General features: G+C 47.4%; 1 protein-coding gene across 1 annotated transcript; it reads left to right on the forward strand.

The window, feature by feature from the left end:
• Window positions 1-5,681: 5,681 nt before the first annotated feature.
• On the forward strand, window positions 5,682-22,516 carry SMPDL3B (sphingomyelin phosphodiesterase acid like 3B). The gene is made up of 8 exons (XM_006262965.4): window positions 5,682-5,838; window positions 11,466-11,679; window positions 12,096-12,193; window positions 12,786-12,929; window positions 15,868-16,040; window positions 16,184-16,364; window positions 17,135-17,268; window positions 17,761-22,516. Exons 1-8 carry the CDS (start codon window positions 5,778-5,780, stop codon window positions 18,136-18,138), a joined length of 1,383 nt encoding a protein of 460 aa, XP_006263027.2. The 5' UTR covers window positions 5,682-5,777; the 3' UTR covers window positions 18,139-22,516.
• Window positions 22,517-25,974: the final 3,458 nt, after the last annotated feature.

Genomic DNA, 25,974 nt, shown 5'->3' on the forward strand with positions numbered 1-25,974 from the left:
TCTCTATTAGTCTTTGTGTTGGCTTTTTAGCTTTAGGTGATCTTCTCAGTTTCTGCATTCTTACCCCTTATTATTTCAGTTCTTGTTTGGTTTCCTTTTTCAGATGTCTCTACTTTGGTGGCATTTTCAGTCTCCTTTGCCGTGTTGCTTTGCTGTTAGCTCTGCTTCCTCTGGTGAAGTGTGGTTAGCTCCGTTTCCTTTGGTGAGTCTCATAATGCTGCTTCTTTTCACCCCTTTACAAGCTGCAAGTGTTGTCTGTTCCTTCTTAATACCTGTCCTTCCAGTGTGACACCTTATAGGATTTACTTGATGGGAAACTAGTGCTTTTTGTTTCCACGTCCGTCCAACTGAAATAAGCACCGTATCTTTGTCGTGCAGTTGTGGTAACTCCCTGGCACCCCTGTCATGGTACCATTTTTGTTTGAGCTTGTCAAATTTTTAAAATCTTTTCACATTTTGCTTTTCATTCTGATAAGCATCATCCACAAGATTTGGCAGCCTGGTTTTCAGTTTCCTGTTAAACAGCATTTCTGCTGGGGACACTCCATGTTTTATGGGTGTGTTGCCCTGTAATTTACAAGTGACAGGTAAACATTGGTGTGTGAATCTGTAGCTTTTTTCAACCATGTCTTCACTATTTGTACTCCATTTTCCACTAGACCATTGGATTGTGGGTATTTAGGACTTTAAGTGTTGTGATGGGATCCATATTTGTTTGCAAACAAATCCGTTTCAGCTATCACAGGTGATTACATAGATGAACATATGACATTTCTTATAGCCATATACCGGAGCTAAACTTTCTTTCTTAATTTGGGAGTTTTCTTTTGGGGTTGGGCGTATTGGTCTGGGGCTGTCTGATAAACAGAGCCTTTTGGTTCAAGTTGATATGTTTTATTAGACCAACTCGGAGGTGGGTTGATTTTTCTAGCAAGCTTTCGGATAGCACAGTACCCTTTTTCAAGATAAGTGGACTGCAGGAGGGGGTGACCTGTGTATACCGGGGAATCCATCAGTAGTCTTTTCTCAATTTGTGCATATAGATACTTTAATTTAGAGAGTGCCCTAGATGCATCTGCTACCGGTCTCCAGCTATCCCCATGTTTTTTAAGTAAAGCTGCTCCAATGCCTTCTCTATAAGCATCTGTTGACAATCTAATGGGTCTTTTAGGGTCATAGTATTTTAGTACTGGAGCTTTCATTATTTTTTCATTCAAGTTTTTAAATTCATCTTCATCTTCATGTTCCTAAATCCACTGAGCTTTTTTTTGTAGGAGTGATCTAAGGTGTTTGGTCTGCTCTGCTAAATTAGGTAGATATTTCCCTACACAATTGATCATTCCCAGTAATCTTTGCACTCCTTCCTTATCTGTAGGGGGTGGCATGTTTGTACTGGCTTTAACCTTTGCAGGATCGATTTGCACCCCTTTTTCAGAGAGCTTTTCTCCCAGATATGTTATTTATTTGACCCTGAATTTGCATTTTTGTTTGTTCAGTTTCAAACCTTCTCAGTGAGCTCTTTCTAGTACCTTTCTTAGCCTGAAGTCATGTTCTTCCATAGTATTTCCCTAAACTAATACATCATCAATATAAACCATAGTTCCATCAAGATCTTCAAAAATTTGTTGCACCTGTCTGTGAAACACTTCAGATACAGAACACGGTCCAAAAGGAAGCCTATGACAGCAATACCTTCTGAAGGGAGTATTGAAGGTACATTATCTAATGCTATTCTCTTCTAGGGAACTTGGCAAAACCCAGAAGAGGCATCCAAAGGGGGGAAATATTTAGCTTCTGCCACATTGCCAAAAACCTCTTCTGTGGTGGGAATAAGAAAATACTCCCTTTTGATGTATCTGTTTATTTACTTAAGATCCAGACACAATCACAAGGATACATCTTTTTTTTTTCTATTATGACCAGTGAATGAACCCAAGCAGTTGGTTGCTCTACTTTTTTTATATTTTCCATGTTCACTAATCTACCCAAGTCCTTTTTCAGTCTCTCCTTTAGTACAAGGGGAACATTTCTTGGAGCACGTGTGGTGGAAATATTTGGTTCTCTTAATTCTATCTTGTACTCAGTTGACAGTTTCCCTATAACTTGAAACACATCATAAAACACTTCTTCTATGTTCTTGCTTTCTAGTCCCTCAATGGCATCCATTCTTTTAATCAAACCTAGAGTTTTACACATTTGCAACCCATAATTGCCACTAGCTTTCCTGGGACTATTACAAACTGAACTTTTATATTACCCTTGTATCTAACATGCAGTGCACAAACAACCTTGGTTGCAATCATGTTCCCATTACATGCTCTAAATTTCACTTTCTTATGCTCATAGTACACAAGTTTAGTTTGTTTGTTTTTTTTTAAATAATATATTCTGGTATTACATTGACCTGTGCCCCTGTATCTAATTTAAAAGTTACCATTAGTCCATTGGTGTCTTGGGTGATTGTCCAATTCTCAGAAGAATTAACTTCCTGTATTGTGCCAATGAAGAATTCTTCCTCGTCCTTGTTGCATAGAGCATGCACCTGCTATTTCTTGTGTGGCACATCCTGCTCCTTTCTGCAAACTTTTGCGAAGCAATTGAATCTTTAGCATTTGTTGTAGTGCTAACCAAATGCAGGGCACTCTATGGGTTTGTGGTAACCCCCACAGCATCTGTAGCTGACCACTGTTTCTTCAAGCAATTCTCTTTGGCCTCTGCTTGCCTGCTTCATAGTGAGGTCCTCCTTCCTGTGTTGTTTGTGTGTTGCCATAGGTTTTTGTAGTCTTGTAATCCTCTCTAGTTCATCTTGTTCTTCTTTTTCCTCCAGCTTCTGCAGTCTGTTATCTCAGCCTCTTGGCACATTCTAACTGCCTTTTCCAAGTTAAGCTCAGAATCCTCTAGCAGTCTTTTCCTGAGGCTTGTATCCCTTATACCTAATACTATTTGGTCTCTGATCATGAACTCTTTTAGGTCTCCAAAGCTGCATGTCTGGCTCAGCAGTTTGAAGTCTTTGAGAAACCCCTCTGTTGTCTCTCATTCTTTCTGCTGTCTCATGTGGAAATTATGCAATTCAAAGATTTCATTTTGTTTGGGCATACAATATTCCTCAAACTTTTTTATTACTGTGCCAGAGCTTTTCTGATTTGCTTCTGACAGTTGTAGGCTACAGTATTATTATTATTATTACAGTATTATTATTATAGTATTAAATATATTTATTCAGAGAGCCTTCTTAGCCTACTGATCTGCTGTTCTCTCCAGTATTCCCCAGGCCAATGTAACAATTTATATTATAACACTCTTAAAGGTATCCAGGGGTGTAGGTTGTAGCCGTGTTGGTCTAAGGACATAGGCAGACAAGGTTCCTTGGGTGAATTTGATATCTTTTATTAGACCAACCCAAATAGTTGGAGAATAGTTATTAAGCAAGCTTTCGGGTTCAAAAACCCTTTGTCAGGCTAAGGAAGTCTTAGAAGTTGGTGTGTGCTCTTCCTGGATGGAATGAAAAGTAAAGAAGTCAGAGGCTGGGCTGGGGATTATAATGTGGCAGATTATAATGTGTCAAAAATCCAATGTCTATATTTAGTCCATGATCTCTAGTATCCATTTCATCAACCTCCTGGATACTAGAGATCATGGACTAAACATAGACATTGGATTTTTGACACATTATAATCTGCCTGGCAACTGACTCCCCAGCCCAGCCTCTAAGATTTGCCCCTAAAATAACTTCTTACCCCAGTAAATATTCATCTAACCTGGTTCAGTCTGAGTTTTGTGGATCCAGCAGGGAAAATTTTGCCGGGTTATGATGTACCCCTACAGTTTATATGGTATAGGTTCTGTGAAAGAGGCAAACTCAGAGTTATCAATTGCTCTGAAAATCACCTTAACCAGAGGCAATCATTAAAGTAAACACAATATCAAAAAATGTTTATTACCTGGGATCCAGATTTTCCATTTCCCACAGAAAAATGGAAAAAAACGTGGATTTTTCCTTTTAACTGAGAAAAATGCAGATTTCTCATTTTAACAAAAAACACGTGGATTTTGCACCTTTGCAAAGAGCTCTCTGGAGGCTGGCAGAGCTCCTTGCTGCTGCGAGACCTGCGCCACCCTGGCAAGGCACCCCCTGCCTGCCTGGCAGGGCAGGGGCAGTGGCACAGAGTTGTGACCCTTGCTTCTGCCAGGTTGGCAGGGGGCATGGCAGCAAGGAGCTTTCCTACCCTGCTCTGCCCTGCCATGCTACGAACCACCCACTGGGCCACGGAGGCCCCTGCAGCCAGCAGCCCACACCCAGCCCACCGTAGGCTGTGCTCTAGCTGTCCCACCCGCAGGGGAGAGGGAGCTGGGCTCTGCGCTCTGCTCGGGCTGCAGCAGCCGCCACCTCCCATGGGTGGCAGCCAGGGCTCAGGTGCTGCTGCAGATGGGCAGGAGGCTTCGGACCCATGTCCCTGGCCCCATAGCCCCTCTGGCAGAGCTGGAGCGGGCAGGGGGCTGTGGGTGGGGAGTGAGGGGCCTGGACTTGAGTCTTGGTGAGCAAAGAGGGTAGGGGAAGCTCTGATTTTCCATAACAAAAAACCCCCAAAATCAAATACCCAAATTGATAGGTATTTAGAAGTTATTTTAGTATAGTGATTGAGGCATTGGTAGGCTTCCAAATTGCTTTAAAATGGTAAATATATCAATAAAACATTGTGTTCAACTGATACCTATATATATGGTGGCCTTTCATTTTAATTATGGATTTGGGGGGGGTTATCAGAGAATTTGCATTTCTATCAGAGAAGTTGCAATATTTAAACAGAGAAAACCAGGATCCCTATTTATTACACAAGCAAGAAAAATCACATAAACAAATAGGTGCAGATTGTACAGACTGAATATGAGAAATGAATGCCCCCAAATTGAAGTAAGATCTCACTCCGCATTTCTTATTAAAACGCAGGACCTCTCTGCCCAAAGCACTGCCCCTTTTCTCTCCTAACAGTTTGCTTGCAGGTTATCCCAGCTTCTGCCAGCTCGGGGACTGGATCACTTAAAGCCTAGGGTTCCCAAGACCATAAAATGAGAAGGGCTAGGTTTGCTATATGTAACTGCTGATGCTCAGGGTCCATGTTCCCTTCTTATGGAGACATCTTACAAAATGAAGGCTTTTCCAACACAAACCACTTTAGGTTTCATAATTGGAGGTTGTGACATCTGGAAGCTTAGATCCAGCCAGCTGGCAGAGGGTTGGGGGGGAGAAGGGCAGGCAAGGAGAGAGAGGGCAAGGGAGAAGGGGAAACTAGATCATTTCCAGCTTCTTCCCCTTCCCTCATTACATGTGTGTGATATATTAAAAGCCTGTTGTTCCCTAGCCAGGCTCTGCCTTTGTAGGATCTGAAAAGGTCTGGTTCTGCTTTCTGCTGTCCAGTGCTCTATTTAGGCAAAATTTTGGGCCCACAAGGCATCCTCCTTCTGAAAAAAGTGCACTTGCTAGTTCATGTCCCTTACTCGCAGCGTGCCAGCTCAGGCTGCTTACCAGTTTCTTTAAGAACAAGAGTCTCCCTCCTGGCTGTGATCCAACCTCCCAAACAGCACCAGACTCAAAGCTAAGTGGCCACCTGCTGGTAGAGAATAACTTGAGGCAAAGGGGAAATGCTCCAACAGCAAACTCTCCGAGTGAGTCAGAGGGCTGGGCTGGGATGAGAAGGCACAGGAACTGGTTTCCTGAAGCAGGTGATACGGGAAGTAATTAATTGGCAAACAGTTGTTGCCAGCACTCTCTATTCAAGATGGAGCCTTTGAAAGTTTTGCTACTCCTGCTGCACTGCAAGTTCACTGTTGCCACCACAGGTAATTCGAATTCATAGTGCTGTTGTCTTCAATTTTTTTTCCTATAGCCATGTGATTTTTTTCAAGCGCTGAGAGATGTGTTCTTGCTAAGAGGAGGTTTCTCATCGTTTGAGTTCTAAGCCAATGTGTGGCTTGCTAGTGTCTTTTTAAGCATGAAACAGAATGCTATAATCCTCTGACTTTTGAGGCAGAATGCGGTGGCCTGTCTTCAGGGGTGTAGGTTGCAGCTATGTTGGTCTAAGGACTTCGGCAGACAAGGTTCTTTGGGTAAATCCGGTATCTTTTATTAGATTAACTCAGATAGTTGGAAAAATTCTTCTTAGCAAACTCTCGGGCACAAACGCCCTTCATCAGGCTGAAGTAGACTGTCTTGGCATTCACAGGGTTTATTCCAATGGCCTTGGAAATAAAACACACAGGACGAGGTGGAACAAGGCAACTGGGCCTCCAAGGCAGCAGTAATGCAGAGGCAGTGGCAACCTCCAGCTGCCCCCATATTGCTGGTGTATCTGCAACAGTGGCATCTCCGTGCCTGGGTTGTTTTCCTGGTTGCCCTGCCTTAGTTTTGCTACTGAGCCCAGTAAGGAAGCACAAAATTAGACACAGTGACTCTGCTGCTCCAATTAGTACAGAAACATCTTGAATGTAAAAAGATTCCCTTCTACGTGCATATTATTTGTACTCTGAGCAACACAGGAAATCCTTATAATAGACAAGAGGGTGAACAGGTTGCTGTAGGTTGAGTAGCTCTGCTGAGTGTGGTCAGTAAGAGGGTTTTTGGGCAACAGGGAAAAGAAAATATTTTAAAAGACAGGAAATGCATCTCTAAAACAACAGCTAGAGTCCTCAGGGCAAAAGTGGGGCTTGGAACTCACTTATGAATTGGACTCTAAGCTATTATTGCTTTTAGACGCCACAATCTGCCCCCCCGCCCCCAGTGATGACAGATTTGGACTCTGTACACTGTAAAAAGGTGGGAATGGAATGGCAAGAGCTAAGTTCAGGTTCCTCAGTCCATCTGCATTCTCAGCAATACTGATCCCCAGCTGGTAACATGCACAGGCCCAGACCCAAGACTTTTGTGACTCTAGGATAGCACAAATCCTTGGTGTAAGGCCGGATTACTTAGCCAGGACCATGCTTTAGTGTTTAGGAAGTTCTATGTTTGGTCATTTGTCCTTCTTCCAGCAAGCCTAAAACAGGCCAGGAACTTTGTCCTAAGGATTTTATGGTGCTTGCAACAGCGTACGGTGTTTCTAGAATGGCTAGAAGTAGTGCTGATCAGGACAAGATTTTGCATGCTTCTGGCAGCACACCTATCTCCCAGCAGCATAATACATGTGGTTTGGCAGGTTGGAGAAAGTTGCAGCCCAATAGCTCACCAGAGTTTATACCCTGAGCTTCCATGCCATCTTCAGGCTGTAGCTGTGGCTATGTACAGACATCAAGTTTCTCCAGGAGAGTTGCCGCTCTTCCACTAGAAACCATGAGTGTACAGATGCTCAAGACTTTTTTCCTAGAGCAAATATAGCCACTCCAGGAGAAAAAGAAACTGGGAACCGCCAGGGTTAAATTGCTCCCAGGAGATTTTTCTCCTGGGAAAGCAAATATTTGTATGTTTCCTTCTACGAGAAGTCACAGCACAGTCCTCCAGCATCCCAGGATGTTGTTCCTGCCCCTCCCAGCAAGACAGTGAGCGCATCTACATGAGACATTCTACTGCACACTGTACTAATCTAATAGTGTCATCATCTACACGTGTGCAGTTACTGTGCAGTAGATTAGTCTAATGTGCCATTTTCTAGTACTTGTAGATATTACCTGTAGCAAAGTCTAATGGCTGTAGCAAAGTCTAATGTACCTGTAGCAAAGTAGATTAGTCTAATGTGCCATTTTCTAGTACATGTAGCAAACTGCTTCTGGTCAGCCTAGGTATCAGGGGGCCGTAGGGGACAGGAAGAGCTGTCCCAGCTGCCAGAATGCTCCCTACCAGCCATGTGGAGATTGGGATGGGTCCCGATCTCCATGTGCTGGGATAGCTGTCCAGGCTGCTGGGCCCCACTCTCTATGGGGCTGGAAAGCAGCTGCCCAGCAACCAGGACAGCTCTCTGCCCTGCAGATATCAGGATCAACTCCCATGACCCCTGCCAGCCCAGGGCTGGCACCTGGGGGAACCTGGAGCTCCCCTTGGCTGGTGCAGGGGGGCAGAACAGGGTAGGAGCAGCCCTAGATTGAACTCCCATCAGGAGCAAATTTGCTCTTGACAGACGCGTGTTCAGATGCATGTCAGAGCACAGTTTAATGCATCTGAATTTTCTGCACAGAAAATTGAGGCGCATTAATTGCATGTGTAGATGTACCCAGTGTGTCACGGGGGCTTGATTCTACTGGTCTAACCAAGCAGGGAGCAGAAAATGCGTCTCAAAATCCCCACATTGTGGTTCAGGGAGACGCAGGCTGACCCTGAGTGGTTGTCTACACATGCTTTAATGCACTTTTCCTAATGCACATTAAATTTAGTACCTCCAGGCATTTTTACACATGCAAGCATCACAGCACCGGGCACTTTGAAAAGTGCCTGGCCCTGTGACGCTTGTAGTTGTATAAGCAGCAAAATGTGCATCAGCGCTGAGAAAATGGTGGCAGTGCACTTTTGAACTAAAACACATCAGAGGTGCTTTAATTCAAAAGTGCGCTGCCACCGTTTTCTGCGCGCTGATGCACATTTTGCCACTTAAACAATTGCACACGGCACAGCACAGTTCACCTCAGGTCACATATGGAACAGACTCAATTAACTGAGTCTGCTCTAAAGTAGCGGATCTCTGGTGTGTCGCGGGACCGAAAAGTATGTGTATAAATGCTCTCCAGTGTGAGGTACTAAATTAAAGGGCAGCCTAATGTGCAAATGCACAGTAGCCCAAATGCATGCTTTTTGGTTGCACTTAATGCGTAGTAGCCTATTTTACAGTGTATTAGTGTAATAGTGCAGTTTTTTACGAGATGCTTTAATATGAAGTAAAATAGGCTACTGCGCATTAAAGTGCACGTATAGATGCATCCAGCAATGCTTTCACAGATCTCCCAGCAGTGGCTATCGCTGGGCAGCCAGAAACAACACCACCAAACTCCTCTCTCATGTAAACAGGACTGCTAGAATCGCCATTACCCTAGTGACAGAAGAAAAACCAAAGTTCCATGGTTTTCACTTCAAAGCTCATGACAAGGCCAAGTCTGAGCAGCGGGAGCATGTACAGGAGGCTCTGGCTAAGCAAAACCAAAATATTCTCTGAGGCTTCCACCAGCGTACAAGCCAACAAGGTCTCTGCCACGTTGCTTTCCATACAATCTGGAGACATGCACAGGACATACATCCCTTGTCAGCCCCTAATCCAGTGACTGAGAGTGCCTTGAGATCCTTTGAGGGATGCCATGAGATCTCATGCAATGTTAACACTGTTAGGTGTGCAAACATGATTCACAAGATAAACCCAGTGATTTCAAATAAGAATCCATAGTTTTAAAAAATGACCTTTACTGGTCTTTTTGAGTTCTTTGTAATAGAAAAAAATGCTATATTCTGGAAGTGAAAAGTGAAAACTAAGAGCTGGCATTTTCTGAAGGGTGCCTTGAGCCTAAAAGGTTGAGAACCACTACCCTAACCCCATCTCTCTTTGATGACAGAAGCCCAGGCCCAGGCTAAATGAGTTCAGGGAGTTCCTAGTTTTGACTCTAGAAGTAGATTTGCATTTGTTCCTGGACAAGTTGTGCCTGTGTTTACCTTGGAACAGGCTGTGCGAAACGGCACCATTCTGTTTTGACTCGCATTTCAATGGAACTGAGTTTCGTTTTAAATTTCATTTCGATATGAAACCGCTGTTCCGTTTCGTTTAGTCAAAACAGTTTAGCTGTTTCGACATTTCACCCATAGGCTATAATGGGGAAGCCTGAAACAGCCTATAACGTTGTCATTTCTGACCTGATTTGGATACAACTTGTAGGAATGGTAGTCCTTTCTGAGGGCATGAAGCCTGCCAAGTTTCAAGGAGATAGGTGCAGGGTTTTCAGGGAAACTGCACCTCAAAGTCTTGAAAGCAAAAAACTCATGTCACATGCATGTGTTAAGCCACAGTGGGGTCAAAACTGCAGGGATGGTAGCCCCTGCTAAGGCCACAAAGCCTGCTGGCTTTCAAGGAGTCAGGTGCAGGGGTTTGGGGAAACTGTACCACAAGCTGTGGACAAGCAAAACGCGTGACATGGGTGACACCGTGTGTTAAGGCGCAGCAGGGTGAAAGCTGCAGGCCTGCTAGCCCCTGCTGTGGCCATGAAGCCTGCCAGCTGTCAAGGAGATCGGTGCAGGGGGAGTCTGAGTTCTGGGGCCCTGCACCTCTAGCTGCTGACAGGCAACTTTTGTGACATGGGTGGGTGACACTGTGTGTGTGTGTGTGTGTGTGTGTGTGTGTGTGTGTGTGTGTGTGTGTGTGTGTGTGTGTGTGTGTGTGTGTGTTAAGGTGCACCCTCACTCAACTGACACCAAGGCAGAAAGCAGGGCAGTTCAAACAATGCTGCCTTCTTTGCAGTTTTTCCATCCCTCCCCCAGAGCACTGGGATTGGAGGGGACCTCAAGAAAGGATGACAGTCACTGGCCAGCTACACAGTTAATAATGAGAGCAGTCCTTCCCACCCCTCCTCCTCCTCCCTCTCCTTACTTTAGTTTCTGTTTCCCTGCAGGCAAGCCCAGTTTAAGCTTTGAAACTCGAAACGTTTCGAAATTTTCAAAACGTTTTAACTTGCCTCATTTCATTTCAAGGCTGTTTTGAAGCTCTCTGTTTCATTTCGAATTTGCTGTTTCGAGCTCGAAACGAGTCAAAACAAAACTGCCAGCAAAATTTTGCACAGCCCTAACTGTTAGTACTTCTAATTTTGTGAACCTTGTTTAGGATTTATTCCCAGAAGATAAACATGGACGTCTGAATGACTGCACTTTGTCCTGGGATAAAATAATTTATTGCAAGACAAATGTGATGTCTTTGTAGTTTCAAAACCCATCAGAGATTTTAGTTGCTCTGTAGGCTTGCAGGGAGCTACCTGTTGTGGCTTTTTTGCTCACCTACCATCTAGTGTCTCCCAGATGGAAGTAGAAGGCCCCAAACCCACTAATGATAAAGTGCTGCTGAGTTTATTCAAGCTGTGAAATATGATTGATTTACTGTGGGAGATTAGCTAGGTTATGGATTGCCCACCTAACTGCTGTGATATTGGATTATTAGCATCTCATAAACACTCAACCTTGCAGTGCACTGTGCTGTGGGTTGTGCTGCTCTGTAGTGTTTCCAGTAAGGAAATGATTTACGCTGCACTGCATTGTGATGTTTGTATTGTTGTGTTGATTTCACTGTGCTGGGCTACACTGTGTCAGACCAATGGCTTTAGAGCTATGCTGGTAAATTGCCAGAGAAGATGCTTTTATTTTGGAATAGCTGGCACTGCCTGATGAACTCTTTCAATAAAACTATAGCAGTGTGAGTCTACCATCATAATACTTTATGACTCATGACTCCCCCACTGGCCAGCTCTTCCAGGTGACTGTTTTCTCTGCACTATCATGTTTCTTTTGTCTTTGTTAGGTCACTTTTGGCATGTCACAGACCTCCACTGGGATCCTGAGTACACCATGACAACAGATCCTCTCAAGGTGTGTCCATCTGCTGGATCCCAGCCAGTATCCAGTGCTGGGATGTGGGGAAATTACCTGTGCGATTCTCCTTGGAGTCTCATAAACTCCTCCATTTATGCCATGAAGAACATTCTGCCTGCTCCAGATTTCATCCTTTGGACTGGGTAAGGAAGTCGTGCCCAGCAGTGACAGAAAGGACATGATCACAAGATAAACTTATGAATGTCATTGCTGGGATGCCATGTACGGGAGTACTTTCAATTTCACTCCCAGGGAAATGTCAATAGCTTAGTGTTAGTGCTGTTGCTCAGTGTTCAGCAATTGCAAACAAATAGTTGTAGTCACATCTTTCTTTCTGTTCTTGAAGACAACTATTTTCTATTGCAAATGCCAACTGTTCATACTTCTCTCCCAAAAGAATCCCCACTGGCTTGGCTTTACAACCATGAGATTTTAAAGATTATAAAGTCTGAGTTGCCATGCGCACCACTAACTGCACCACAAAGGTCTGTCCATGTTGTACTACACAGGCTGTTGTAGTCCACTGCTAGCTGTATCTGATATTTGTGCTGTTTTCTAGTGATGATACGCCTCATGTCCCCAATGAGAGACTTGGAGAAGAAGTGGTGCTGGAAATAATTGGAAATCTGACTGCTCTGATAAAACGTGTATTTCCAGGTATGATCTGGCAAATAAAGAAGGGGGAAGTGTAACAAATATCTGACCCCAGTGCCTCACTGGGAGGAAAAAGCAGTTTGAGTGTGCAGAGACAGGAGATCTAGAAAAGGAGGGCCATCTAAGGGATCAGAGCATAAAGGCAGCAGGCACTACAGTTATTTATCTCATTCCTATAGGTTGTACATAGGGGAAGTAAGGAGGGTATCTGGCTTGCCCTCCTTGTTCCTAGTTACCTTCACTGCTGAAAAGAAAAACGCACTGCAAGAGAGGAACTTTGAAAAGAAGCAACTTTTAAAAAATTCAAGGTGGAGAAAAATCTGAGAAATCTGCTGCTGCTTGAACCTGTCAGCAGTGGGGAGAAAGCATTTTACCAGCTCCATGGCATCATGCTCTTGGTACAGAGTCTAAATGTACTGCATCCCCTGTTCATGGAATCACAAATATGGGGCCTTCTGAATGGTGCTGCATCCCACTGTCAGACCCTGCACCATTTTATTACCTCCAAAGCTGTAAGCTCACTTGGCATTCTTAAGCATTGGTATTCTGAAACAGGCAGAAATGTCTTCACATTTCCTCTTCTGTTTCCCTGTAGACACTAAAGTCTATTCTGCAATGGGCAATCATGACTTCCACCCCAAGAACCAGTTTCCAGGGGAGAGGCACAGGATCTACAACAAAACAGCTGAACTGTGGCACTCCTGGCTCAGCAGTGCTTCCCTTTCAACGTTCATAGCAGGCAAGTTCTGAACCTCTGGTACTGCTGCCTCATGCTGTCTGCATTGCTGAGATGAAGGAAAGTTCCTGGGCTATTCTTGGGGCATGCTTTTCTTGCTGTGCTGTTAGCAGTGTTGCCATCCATGGAGATGGCAGTTTTGGGGCCATATCTGTACTTGGGGGAAGGCCCCAACCTCACACCACTCGCATGTGCTGAATTCACTTTCTCTGGGGAAAAGAAAAGCCACTTCCTCATGTTTCCTTTTCTCACTACCGCATAAAAGAGTGTCCCAGTGCTGTGCCTCAATATAGAGGAACTGGAGATTTGCATTGTAATGAATATAAAGGAGATGTTTTAATGATACTGCTGGACCCAGATGCACCAAGTTCTTTCTGGCTCTCTAGTGCCTAGTCTGATGTCTACAGACTGTCATCATCACACTAGATCGGGGTAGGCACCTTTTTTTGGCCAGAGTGCCAAAAAACACCACAATGCCAACTTGGAAGGTGCTGGAGTGTCGGCATGCCAGAAAAACAAAATGAGGGCAGGGGGTACATGGCAGGATGCCCTGCTTGTGCCCCTGCCCCACAGCCTGGGCTCTGTGGCTGTCAGCAGCTACCCTGGCTCTGGGTAGCTGCTGGAACCCAGGCTGCTCCCAGCAGGGCTTGCAGCATCCCAGCTGCCTGTTGAGAGCAGCCCGAGCTCCAGGCTGGCGGCAGCTCCCCATAGCCAGGACCAGCTGCAGCCAGGAGGCTGCAAACAGCTGTGCCGGGCTCTGGAGCCCCAGCATCAGCTCTGTACCGGAGTGCGCACACGTGCCTCAGAGCAGGTGGTGGGAGAGGGGCCTGAGGCAGTGCAGCCCTGGTCTCTCCCCCACTCCCAACACAGAGCTGGTGACTGGGCAGCTGTTTGTAGCCAACCTAGGCTCTGAGCAGCTGCAACAACCAGTGGGCAGGCTGCAAACAGCTGCACCGGGCTCCACAGCTCCGGCATCAGCTCCAGCTCCATGCTGCTGGTGACTGTGTGCGCACCTTGGGGCGGGCTGCACTGCCCCAGTGTCCGCTCTGAGGTGCGCGGGCAGTCGCTGCCAGCATGGAGCTGATGCCGGAGCTGTAGAACCTGGTGCAGCTGTTTGCAGCCTGCCTGCTGCTTGCTGCAGCTGCCCAGAGCCTAGGTTGGCTACAAACAGCTGAACCGGGCTCCGGAGCCCAGTCACCAGCTTTGTGCCAGGAGCGGGGAAGAGACCAGGGTTGTGCTGCCTCAGGCCCCACCCCCACCGCCCACTCCAAGGCATGCATGCATGCACTGGTACAGAGCTGATGCCTGGGTTCTGGAGCCTGGCACAGCTGTTTGCAGCCTCCTGGCTGCAGCTGGTCCTGGCTTTGGGTAGCTGCTGCCAGCTGAGAGCCCGGGCTGCTCCCAGCAGCCAGCTGGGACACTGCAAGCCCTGCTGGGAGCAACCCAGGCTCCGTCGCTGGCAGCAGTGACCCAGAGCCAGGGCTGGCTGGGGCGTGCTGAGCAAAATGGCCTCTCATGCCATGCTCAGCATGTGTGCCGGGGGTTGCCGACCCCTGCACTAGATCTCCCTTAACCTTGCTTGACTTAAGCAGCCATGGAAAAAGTTGCTGGCTATCCTGCAGGAATTTTGTTCCCTATTTATCAAATGAACAGAAAACTCTCAGACATGTGCAGGACCACACTGAGCTGGGTTCACTCTGGGCTACTTTATAAAGCATATCCTAACCTTTGCATGACCTAGCAGAAGTTCTGAGAGCACTGGTGCAGAAAGATCTGAGGGCACTACCAGATGACAAGTGCAGCTGACAGCAAAGATCGGGGAGGAGTCAAACAGCCTAGAGTAGTGACAGAACAGATTAGGAATTAGAGAAGTAAGTCAGCAGGGCTGGACTGGATGTATCCTAGGGTACTGAAGGAACTGGCTAAGGAAATTTCAGAGCCATTAGCTATCTTCATTGAAAACTCATAGATTAAATAATTGCCTTTACAAATACAGACTATGGAATGACTGGCTAGGCTGCAGCACTGCAGAAAAGGACCTGGGGGGACTGGTGGACCATATAAGCCAGCAGTGTGCTCTTGTAAAAAAAAATTTGTAAAGGCAACAGTATATTGGGGTGTATTAATAGGAGGGCCACCTGCAAATCAAGAGAAGCGATTCTTCTGCTGTTTTCAGCACTGGTGAAGCCTCACGTGGAGTATTGTGCCCAGTTTGGGACCCCACACTTCAAGAAATATGCAAACAGATTGGAAAAAGCCCAGAGGAGAGCCATGAAGATGATTAAGAGCCTGGGAAGCAAGATTTACGAGGACAGGCTGAAAGAACTAGGATTATTTAGCTTGGAGAAGAGAAGACTGAGGGGGGATTTGATACCAGTCTTCAAATACCCGACGGACAGTTATGGAGAGCATAGATATGGGCTTATCTCTGGCTGCAGGGGACAAGACTAGGAGCAATGGCCTCAAGCTGCAGCAGAGGAAGTTTAGGTTGGAGATTAGGAGGAACTTTCTGACTATGAGGGTGGTCAAACATTGGAACAGGATACCTAGATAAATTGTTGAAGCTTCATCTTGGAAAATTTTCAAGAGCAGGTTGGACAGACACTTGGCTGAAATGGTTTGGTCAGGGATGATCCTTCTTTGAGCAAGGGGCTGGATTAGCTGACCCCATAAGGGTGTGTGTCCCTTTCAGCCCTGCTTTCCTATGTTCCTATGGTCTTACGACTTTACTCAAATCACGGTGTCATCTGATCCTGTTACAATTAGAGAACTATAACACATAGTGTTCAAAATGTTGACAGGTGCTGGCACCTTGTCCAGATTAGGGCTCTCACCACTTCTATACAAATGTTGCTGAATAAAAAAAAGAAATGGGGTGTTGAGAGCACAAATCTTCCTGGCCATTCCTTCATGTCCTTCTCTTGCTGGGTATGTTTTGCAGGTGCTTTTTACAGTGAAAAGCTTGTAAACCCAAATTCATCAGGGCGAATTATTGTCCTCAACACTAATCTGTACTACACCCAGAACAATCGGACTGCTGGTATGGAAGACCCGGGGGGACAGTTCCAATGGCTGGAAGATATGCTGAATAATGCCTCAAAAGCAGGAGAAATGGTAAAAATGCTTTCTTAAGGGATTCCCCCCCACAGTATCCCTTCCACTGCTGAGCCCCCTTTTATCTGAAAGTCTGGATAGCCTGTCCTCTGCTTAGAAACCTAGAGTTAGTCTGTACTCAGCTTGGTTCCTCATTTTGGCAGGTCTATATTGTGGGGCATGTTCCACCTGGCATCTTTGAGAAGAAGCGAAGCAAGCCCTGGTTCCAAAAGCAGTTTAATGAGCGCTATGTGGAGATTGTGCAGAAGCACCACAGTGTGATAGCTGCCCAGTTCTTTGGACACCATCACACTGACAGCTTTCGAATGTTTTACAGCAATACAGGTACCAGTCCTCAGCCTCACGTGATGTCTTCCCTGACAGCCTTGCCCACACCAGCAGAGTGCACATTGCAGATAAAGATTTTCATAGATCACTCCCTGAATGCTATTTCCTGGAAATGGCTGACGTTCTAGGAAAGGTTTGTTCTGCATCACAACCCCTGAAATGGCATGGACCGCTAGTCTTTTCTGGCATAGAAATGATTTCAGTACCTGTGCAGTGGGATACTTACTGCAAACCACTGTCAGCCAGAGGTGCACTGCTGAACCATGCCTATGTAACTACTTGGCCAGACCTTCTTCCTCCCAGCCCTTGGCACTGCTAGAACAGTTCTCTCTGGGTGTCCTGCAGAGGTGATCTTCTCTCCTGCAGCATAGTGGGATAGCTGCACAGATTTTTTCCAGCATGTGTAACCTTTAGGCTGGTGTGCTTATACACCTCTCTCTTTCCCTTTTTGTGTGTGATCCGCAAGGAATTTCCCTGTTACAGCCCCCTGCTGCTTTATCTCAAGCTGCAGAGATAAGTGCTGTACATTTGGCTCAAGAGGTCCCCACTTTGGCCCCTAGTATCAGCCAAGATGATGGCTGGCTATGCTTTGTGAATGTATCTATGCAGTCCTTAACATGGCTGACAGATGATTGTGTTGGGAAAAAAGCAACTGTGTTTGTAGTGGGTGGTCAGACAGAAAGGCCACGTGCTGGTGACCCTGCATGGTGGTTGTAGAGTGGACTGGGCTTTACCCACTCATGGACTCTTTTGCCTTTCTGGTAAAGGTTCCCCAATCAACAGCCTGTTTTTAGCCCCTGGAGTGACTCCCTGGAAAACAACGTTACCTGGTGTGCACAATGGAGCCAACAACCCAGGGATCCGGGTATTTGACTATGAGCGAGACACACTGCAAGTGAAGGTAGGAAATACCTCCCACATTCTGTAGTGTAGCAACATGGGGGATGATTTAATTAATGTCTTTACAGTGTATTAATAAAGAGCCAGGGACAGCCTAAGTCCAGGGATTCAGGGGAGTCAGAGGCAAAATATTCAAGCATCACAGTTCACAGGCAGGCTTGATTTCAGCAGAGCAAAGGCAGGAAGTGGAAGTGCTGGGGAAAGGGGATGTAGGACAAGAGGTTCCTCAGCCAAGCCACAAGAGTACGTGCATACACAGGCACATCTGGTGGCTTCCTATGTCTCTACTCAATACCTGCCCAGCCACATACCTCTGCTTTCTGTTCTGTATGCATCACAGGTGTAAAGAGGTAGTAAATGCCTCACACCAGGGCCTTTGAATGAGAAAGCTTCTATAGCCAAGTCCTTAGATTGGATGGATTAAAACAAACCATGAAGCATAGTTTTTCTTTTTGTCCTAAAGCTATTCTTGGTTTCCTCTTTCCTGCTGCAGGATATGGTGACTTATTATTTAAACCTCACCCATGCTAACGTGGTGGCCCCAAGATGGGAGACAGAGTATCGGCTGACGGAAGCCTTCCAGGTCCCTGATGCCTCTGTACACTCCATGAATACAGTGTTGGAGAAGATCTCTAAGGACAAACACTTCCTCCAACAATACTATCAATTTAACTCTGTCAAGTATGACCTCACGGAATGTGATGAGACCTGCCAGACTGACCATGTATGTGCAATTCAGGAGGTTGATTTTATGAAATATGATGAATGCATTAAAGTTAGGAGCTTTGGTTCTGCATCTGCTATCCCAGCCAAAGCTCTTGCATTCCTCTGCTTACTCTTGGGACTCCTCAGTTTCTACAGGAGCTCTTGATGACCCTGACTAGTCTCCAGCTAGTAAGGAATGGTATCCTGTCTGATGTCGGCCTATCCAGTTCCTAGCTAAAAACCCAGGTAAAGGCATTCATGTCCCCACTGTAGTGGTTGCAGAGGTCACTTCATGAGGTAGCAGGTCAAGTTAAAGGTGAGGCTTAACTTGACCTGCTGACATATTCAAACCCCAGACTGTCTTTTCTTCTCTAGGATTTCACCTCCAGATAGACAACCCAAGATCAGGGTGTACTTCCTAACGAGGACACAGCTAAAGTGAGTGGTACGAGGTAGTAGCAAGTTAAGCATGGTTTATCAAGCAAGCAAGTCGTATTCAGTTCTTTACTGTGTGAACTTGGATAAGTCTCTTGGGCTAAGATTTTCCAATATCAGTGCCAAAACTTAGGCTATATTAGAAGCAGTCTATTTCCAAATGCTGGGAACCCAGCAATTCTTACCTAGGTCAGTGCATGGCTAGCGCTCCTGAAAGCACATCATTTGTTTAAATTCCTTAGTGTGGATGGCAGAGCATGACATAAGGCACTCATTTTAAATTTTTGATTCTTAGTGACTTGGGTATTTTTAAGGAAACCTGGGGCACTGCTTCCCCCTCACCCCACACTGATTCCTACGTCAGGCAGGAGGGGTGGTACTCAGACCAGTCCAGCCCACCCTATCTCCTGCCATAGCTCAGAAGGGCACCAAAGAGCGCCAAAACTCAAATTTGCCCAGGGCGCCGTACACATGCACATGAGCAGCCCATGTCCACAGCACGACTCTCCCCCTGCCCCACCCTGCCTTAGCCTGGCCACTCCCTGCCCCTGGCAGTAGGAGTGGTGCTCAGTCCACCCCAGCCGCCCTGCCTCCAGCCACAGTTCAGGAGGAGCTGGGCCGAGCAGTATGGATGGCATGGCCTCAGTCTGGGACCTTTGTTTCCATTTTCTCTAATCAGTTGGGACACTGGGATGGCCCACAAAATCCAGGACTGTCCTGGTCAAACTGGGGTGTATGGTTACCCTATTCATGACTGACCTCTGCTCTGTGTCCAACCTGACTTCTTACCATGTAAAGCACCTTGAGACACACAAATGAACTGCAGCATCCTAACTGTCTGTGGACACCTCCCTTCCCATTCATGATCAACTCATCCCAATTCCCATTCTGTCCAACATTACAAGGATCACCTCCTGCCCCATCTGTTATGTCCCACCTCAGGTTCCCTCCCATTCACATGTATGTAGATGCCTGCTTCACCTAGGGCACAAGTAGATGCCTGCTTCACCTAGGGCAGGGGCAGGCAGTTATTTTGGGCGGAGGGCCGCTTACTGAGTTTTGGCAAACCATCGAGGGCCACGTGATAGGCAGTCAGGGGGGAGATGAAAATTAATTTTCTAAATTTTTAGGGGCTCCACAGGCCAGATAGAATGGCCTGGTGGGCCGTATCTGGCCCACAGGCTGCATTTTGCCCACCCCTGACCTAGGGGGTAGGATTAAATGATGGAGGTCCTTTCCAGCCATACTTCTCTATAATTCTATGATGCAGCAGCTGCTGTTTGGGAAGGAACTGTCCAAAAAGGACTGAATCTACCTTTACTTGACTTCAGTGCTGTTCAACACATAGAGATGTCAGGGAGGAGCGCCCTATCTCATGGACAGCCACTTGTGATCATGGATAATCATTTTGAGAACACTTGGCTTAGGGATTTAAACATCCAGTCAGATGTACTTAATCCCTTCTGGTACAATCAGTTCACTTCTAGGCTGAGTTGGCTCAGAGCTCTGTGATCCTGATAGATATATACAGAGTTTACTGTATGGATTTTTCAGACCATTGTTTAGCCCTTGAACCTCTGTTGTAGTAGAAGTGAGTGCTGTCATTGCAAGAACGTATGATGCAATCCGTAACAGGCAAGATTTGCAGCAAAGTTCCCCTTTCACTGGTGCTCTACAGGGTGTGCGCGCTGGGTGAACGCTGCCCCACTCCCTTGAGAGTCACATAGCTCTCTGGTGCCCTGGGCATAGAAACAGGAAATGGCATTACAATAGAAAACAGATTTTTCATATCCATGATCATTCACAACCTGCTTAGTTTGCATCAGGTTACATATTTAAGAATATACCACTCAGCTGTCTTGTGACATTTACTTCAGCTGGAGTACACCACTGACTGGAGAAGCAGCATCCTCTGAAATAAAAGCCACAGCAAACATCTGGAGCTCCTCTGCAGTATTAGGCAGCTGTTTGCTACAAACTAGTATACCTATGACTAGTTTGCAAACTCTCTTGGAAGGAGGGTTGGGAATGTCACCCTGCAGAGTCTGGGTTCTGCTGTACAGTATACTCAGTCCTAGTCCTATTTTAGTGGGATATCTCCCAGGAGACTGAGACACACAGTGTAAGTAAGAAAAGCTTAATGGCACTTGTATACGTGATGGGGGGGAGGGGATGGAGGTCCTCTAAAATCAAAACGGTGGGTTTTCAGTTGTGATGATTAAAAACCCACCGTTTCAATTTAGGGACTTCCATCGCTGCTACGAAATTCTTTTTTTTTTTTTTTTTTTTTCATGGAGCCTGCCTGCATCTCCTGTGGCTGGGAGCAACCTGCTGGGGGGGCAAGTGGCCCTTGAGCTGCAAGGGGCCACAGTCCTTCCCTCTGCAGCAGAAGCACACCCTGGGGCTGGCCAGGCGGGGTGCTGGCAGGTGGGTGCTGCCCCTGGTTGGGCTTGGGGAAGAGTTGGATCCAGTGAGGTGCTGCCTCTGAGTTAGGGCAGGCCAGGGCCCACTAGCATCGTGCCTGGGTGGCCCTGGTACATGCCACTGCCATGGAGGGAAGCACCAAGACCTGCCCCAGCTCAGGCCATTCAGCCTACCAGCAGCTCACAGGCAGCCTTCGCTGGAAAAAAAAAAGCAGCGAGGGGTCCGATCCTTTTTTTTTTTCATGGAGCTTCCCTGCCTCTCTCACAGCTTGGGGGTGTGCTGCCAGTGGGTCCTGAGCTGCAGGGGGCCCCATTCCTTCCCTCCACAGCAGTGGCGTCCCCCAGGGGCTGCCAGGGTGGGTGGCTAGTGGGCAGGTGCTGCTCCAGCTCAGAGGCAGCACCCAGCCCAATCCAACTGTTCCCTGAGCTGGAGCAGCAGCCTCCAACTAGCCACCTGCCTGGGTGGCCCCAGGGGGCCCTGCCACCATGGGGGGAAGGACCAGGGCTCCCTGCAGCTCAGGGGCTTCTTGGCCTGCCAGCAGCTTGCCCCCTGGCCATGGGAGATGTGAGCAGGCTTCGCAAACAAAAACAAAAAAAAAGGGGGGGATTAGGCCCCTTGCCACTTCTGCCTTTAACCCACCTCTCCTGCGGCGGGGCTGGGAAGGTGGTGAGCTGTCAAAAGGCTTCAACATTACAAATAGCTATGTTGCAAACTAAACTACATGCAGATATGGTTTAATTTGCAATGTAACAAACTCATTTAAATCGCAGAAAACCCTGTACATGTACAGCGTGATGCAATTAAACTGCAAAAATAGGCAATTTTTGTCATGTGTACAAGTGCCCTAACTGAGAAAGATGTGTAATAGATTAAATAGAACCTAAGTAGACTTTGCCACCTCACTGCAAACCTATTTCACCTTGCTCAAGTTCCTGAAAAAAGATTACCTTGTTTAATCTTTGTGATGTACCATCATCTTAGCCTGAAGTCATATTTTGCACAAATGCACCCAGGAACCCTCCTTTTATGCTAAAAATGTTGCAGAGGCTCAAGCCGTGTAAAGAGGATCTTATTTAGGTGGCTAAGTCTGCTTAAATGCCTACTAGGTGGAGTAGGATTTGGCTGTATGAAGTTATATCCAGTGACTGTATAGTATAGTATAGCCATGATCAGCCTGTGTCAGTCTGAAACCTGGTCTCTTAATATTACCAGAAAGAGATTTAAGAGCGTATGTTTTCTGGGAATCTGAAGGCATGCATTAGAGCAGGGATGGACAATTAGTTTGGCTAGAGGGCCACTTAATGTGTCTGGGTGAGCTGTTGAGGGCCACAAGGGTAGCCCATGCATTTGACAGGCACCACGCCCCCTGGTTGCCATCTAGGAACTGAGAGTCCCACCCTTAACCCCTGACCTGTTGATATTGGAAATCCCTGCCTTGGCCCTCCCAGCAAGTACTTCTTTTGAGAGGGGGGGTTTGCCATCTTCGAATCAGAAAAAAACCCAAATCATATCCTAAAACTCAAACATCTACTATATAACATATTTTAGTTTTTTTCAAAAAATATTTTTGTCCTGATACAATATTTTGTCCAATACAAATTTATTGTATTTTTGTATGCAATATGTTTGCAAAGTGTATATAGAGGTGATTGCACAATAGCTCAAAATAAAGTCTTCCGCTTGTATAGTGTGTGTGGGGTGTGGTGGGGGGTATGTATGTATGTGGTGTGCACATGGCAGCAAGGAGTGGGATCAGGCTACTGGATCCATCATGTGGGGCTCCCTCCGGTGATGCATGGCTCTGGCAGAGTCCTGGGAGCTGCACATAAACCAAAGGACGTTCCATGTGATGGAGCTGAGCCAGCCTGGGCTCCAGGCTCCCACCAACCGAGGCCTTAGTGCAGGACCTGTGCTCCTGCCCAGTTGCAGCTTCCTCCCTGCCATCAGCCGCCACTTCCCTTCCTGCTGCCTGGAGCACAGCAGCAAGGACAGGAAGAGGAACCACTGGAGGCTGGGGAAGCTATGTAGTTCCCTGGTGGTTGCAGCAGTGGCAACAGCCGCTTCACCCAGCAGCTGTGCATGCAGGCCAGGGCCAGGCCGGGGCTGGAGCCCTCCCATGGGGAGGGTGGGAACACAGTGCACTGCCCCAGTGGGAGTGGGCAGGGCTCAGCCCCATGCAGAGTACAGCAGAGGCAGCTGGGGGCCAGGCCGGATACAATTAATTGGTGGGTGCCTTCCCGCAGGCTGGATGAAATCATCTGGTGGACTGAATCCAGCCCGCAGACTGTATTTTGCCTACCCCTGCATTAGAGGTATCTGCATGTGGTGGGTCTATTTAAACAGCCCTGGTGTGGAATGTGAGGTAGTAGCGCATGAGATACTTGATTTTCCATTACAAGTACCTGTCTCTGACAGACTGGCTCACAATCAAGGCCACCATCAACCTCGCTCTCACCTGATGTGCACCCAAGGGCTGGCACAAGCAGACAAATATTTGCCCCTAGCTAGAACCCCTCGAAACACATGGCTTGAGATTGCTACGACCACCTGCCAACTCCCTCCAGCTGTGTGTGCATGATGGGGAGGCTGCGGAGGAGGGCAGCAGCAGCAGCAAAGAACCTGCAGCATGAGGTTCTGCCCTTCATGCTCCTAGAAAATTACCACCCATCACGCTAGGTTTACAGACTCTGTTTGCTGAGAAGGCCTGGGGGTGCTCTGATGGGCTGGGAGGGGAGAGCAGGCCTTGAACATGGACTTGCACTGTTCATCTGTACTGAGAGAGAAAGCTAATTCTCTGCTTCATTTCCTAACTCCAGGTCCTCCTCTGCTGTTGCCAACCTGCTTGCTATTGTTCACAAAAAAGTGCAATTATCTTTCCTAATGAGTAGTTTACATTTGAGTGAAGGTCATAGAATCAGTTTTTTCATAATGATGAGCATGAGGAGAAGGGGCAGGGTTGGTCGGTGAGCTGGGCCTTGGTAATCCTGGGACTTGACTGGATAGCACCACACTGCATTACAAGGGTGGGATGGGGGGTTGGGCAAGCCAGCATGGTCCTCGAGGTGATGTCTTGGCCTTATCTTGAGTTCCAGATGTGAAACCGGGCACAGCTAGGCAGTGGGAGTAACTCTTGCTCAGGCACTGCATGAGGGGTCATTTGGGCCATTACCATAACCCAGGGGTGGGGAAAATGGTGGATCCAGCTGGTGGGGCCATGACAGCGGCAGGGCCATGACAGTGCCAGGCCAGGGTTTCCATGGAGACAAGCCCCAGCAGGGCTGGCAGGGCGTGTGACTAGGTGGGGGGGCTGCTCCAAGGCCAGGATCTTGCAGCAGTGAGTGCAGTTTGGAGCTGGGGCAGAGCTGCGATCCACTGCCTGCCTGCTTGCCCCTACCCAGGGTGTGCAGGCAGCCGGTCATAGCTCTGCCCTGGAACTGAGCCACGCTGTCAGCGCCACAAGGTACCAGCCCTGGATCAGCTCCTGGCCCAGCTGCACACCCTGCCAGTCTCCACGGAAACCCTAGCCCCATGCTATCACAGCTCTGCTACTCCTGGAGTCTCCATGGAAACTGGTCTCAGCAATGCGGGTAGAGGCTGCTGGGAAATGGAGTCCACTGTGGGCCCAATCTGGCCTGTGGGCTGGACTTTGGCCACCTGTCATAACCACTCCTCAACTGAAGAGTGAGGAGTGGTGCAGCCAGGAGTAGTCTGGACCACATCATGAGTGACTACAAAGCTCTGGGGGCGGGCTTAGGAAGTTGGGGGCACAGGTGGTCTTGTCATCAGTCCTCCTGGTCAGCGGTCATCATCAACACCAAGATGCCTGCATCAAAGAAGTCAACCTGCGGCTCTGGAGCTGGTGCCATCGTGTGGGTTTTGGCTTCTACAACCACGATCCGCACTTCCATGAGAGGTATCCTGGGATGAGATGGTCTTCATCTTTCTTCTAAAGGTAAGAGTCTGGTCTCTTACAGGTTGGCTGATCTCCGCTGAAGGGCTTGAAACTAAGTTCGTCGGGAGACAGGGATGCAGTGGACGACGAGAACCACGAGCCATGCGGTGGATCGGCCCAGGGAAGCACTAAGGGGCCTGATAGACATTGGGACGGAGGGGTACCAAGGGCACCCACTGCAGGGCTTATATGTCTCTATGCTAATGCTAGGAGCAAGCAGGAGGAACTTGCACTCCTGCTTGCAGGCAACAACTTCGACCTGGTTGGGCTAACTGAAACCTGGTGGGACCCTACTCATGATTGGGCGGTAGGTATTGAAGGTTATAGGTTGCACAGATGGGATAGAGTGGGGAAAAGGGTAAGGGGTGTTACTCTCTATGTTAAGGAGCTATATACATATTCTATAATCAAGATGGGATCAGAGGAGGGCCAAACCGAGGTATTGTGGGCTAGGATAAAAGGGAGGCAAGGGGAAAGGGACTTGGTAGTGGGGGTCTACTATAGACTGCTACACCAGGAGGATGAATGTGACCTGGAATTCTCCAGGCAGCTCTCAGAGGCCGTACGGTTAAGAGATACGGTTGTCATGGGTGAAAACTACCCTGACATCTGCTGGGAGGATCAGTCATCCAGAACTAATCACTCACGTAGGTTCTTAACCTGCATACAGGACCTCCACCTAACACAGGAGGTACATGATCCCACTAGGGGAAATGCCCTGCTGGACTTGGTCCTGGCTATGGGGGACGACCTGGTGGGGAATCTGTAAGTACAAGGCAACCTAGGGGATAGTGACCATCAATTGATTGAATTCACTATCTGGCAAAGGGTGGGAAAAGTAACCACCAGAGCAGAAGTGCTAGACTTCAGAAAGGCTGACTTCAATGTGCTTAGGAGATTAGTTACTGGGGTATTAAAGCTCAAGAGCATTGACAAAATGGGGGTCCAGGAAAGGTGATTGTTCCTCAAGGAAGCGATCCTTTGGGTGCAGAAGGAGGCAATCCCACTGCATAGAAAAGGGGGCGAAGGGGCCAAGAAACCCTCCTGGCTAAACAGGGAAATCCAGGAAAGCCTAAGGGCAAAAGAAGGGGCATACAGACTGTGGAAGCAGGGAGTAGCTACCAAGGAGGAGTATACCTCCTTGGCTTGCACTTGCAGGGAATCAGGATGGCCAAAGTAGCATTCAAATTC

The sequence above is a fragment of the Alligator mississippiensis genome, chromosome 6 (assembly GCF_030867095.1).
Source record: "Alligator mississippiensis isolate rAllMis1 chromosome 6, rAllMis1, whole genome shotgun sequence".
In the NCBI taxonomy this organism is placed as follows: domain Eukaryota; kingdom Metazoa; phylum Chordata; order Crocodylia; family Alligatoridae; genus Alligator; species Alligator mississippiensis.

Coding starts and splice junctions, on each gene's coding strand:
- SMPDL3B (XM_006262965.4), top strand. CDS start 5,778: ATGGAGCCTTTGAAAGTTTTGCTACTCCTGCTGCACTGCAAGTTCACT. Junction 12,194..12,785: donor GATAAAACGTGTATTTCCAG/GTATGATCTGGC, acceptor GTTTCCCTGTAG/ACACTAAAGTCTATTCTGCA. Junction 12,930..15,867: donor CCTTTCAACGTTCATAGCAG/GCAAGTTCTGAA, acceptor TATGTTTTGCAG/GTGCTTTTTACAGTGAAAAG.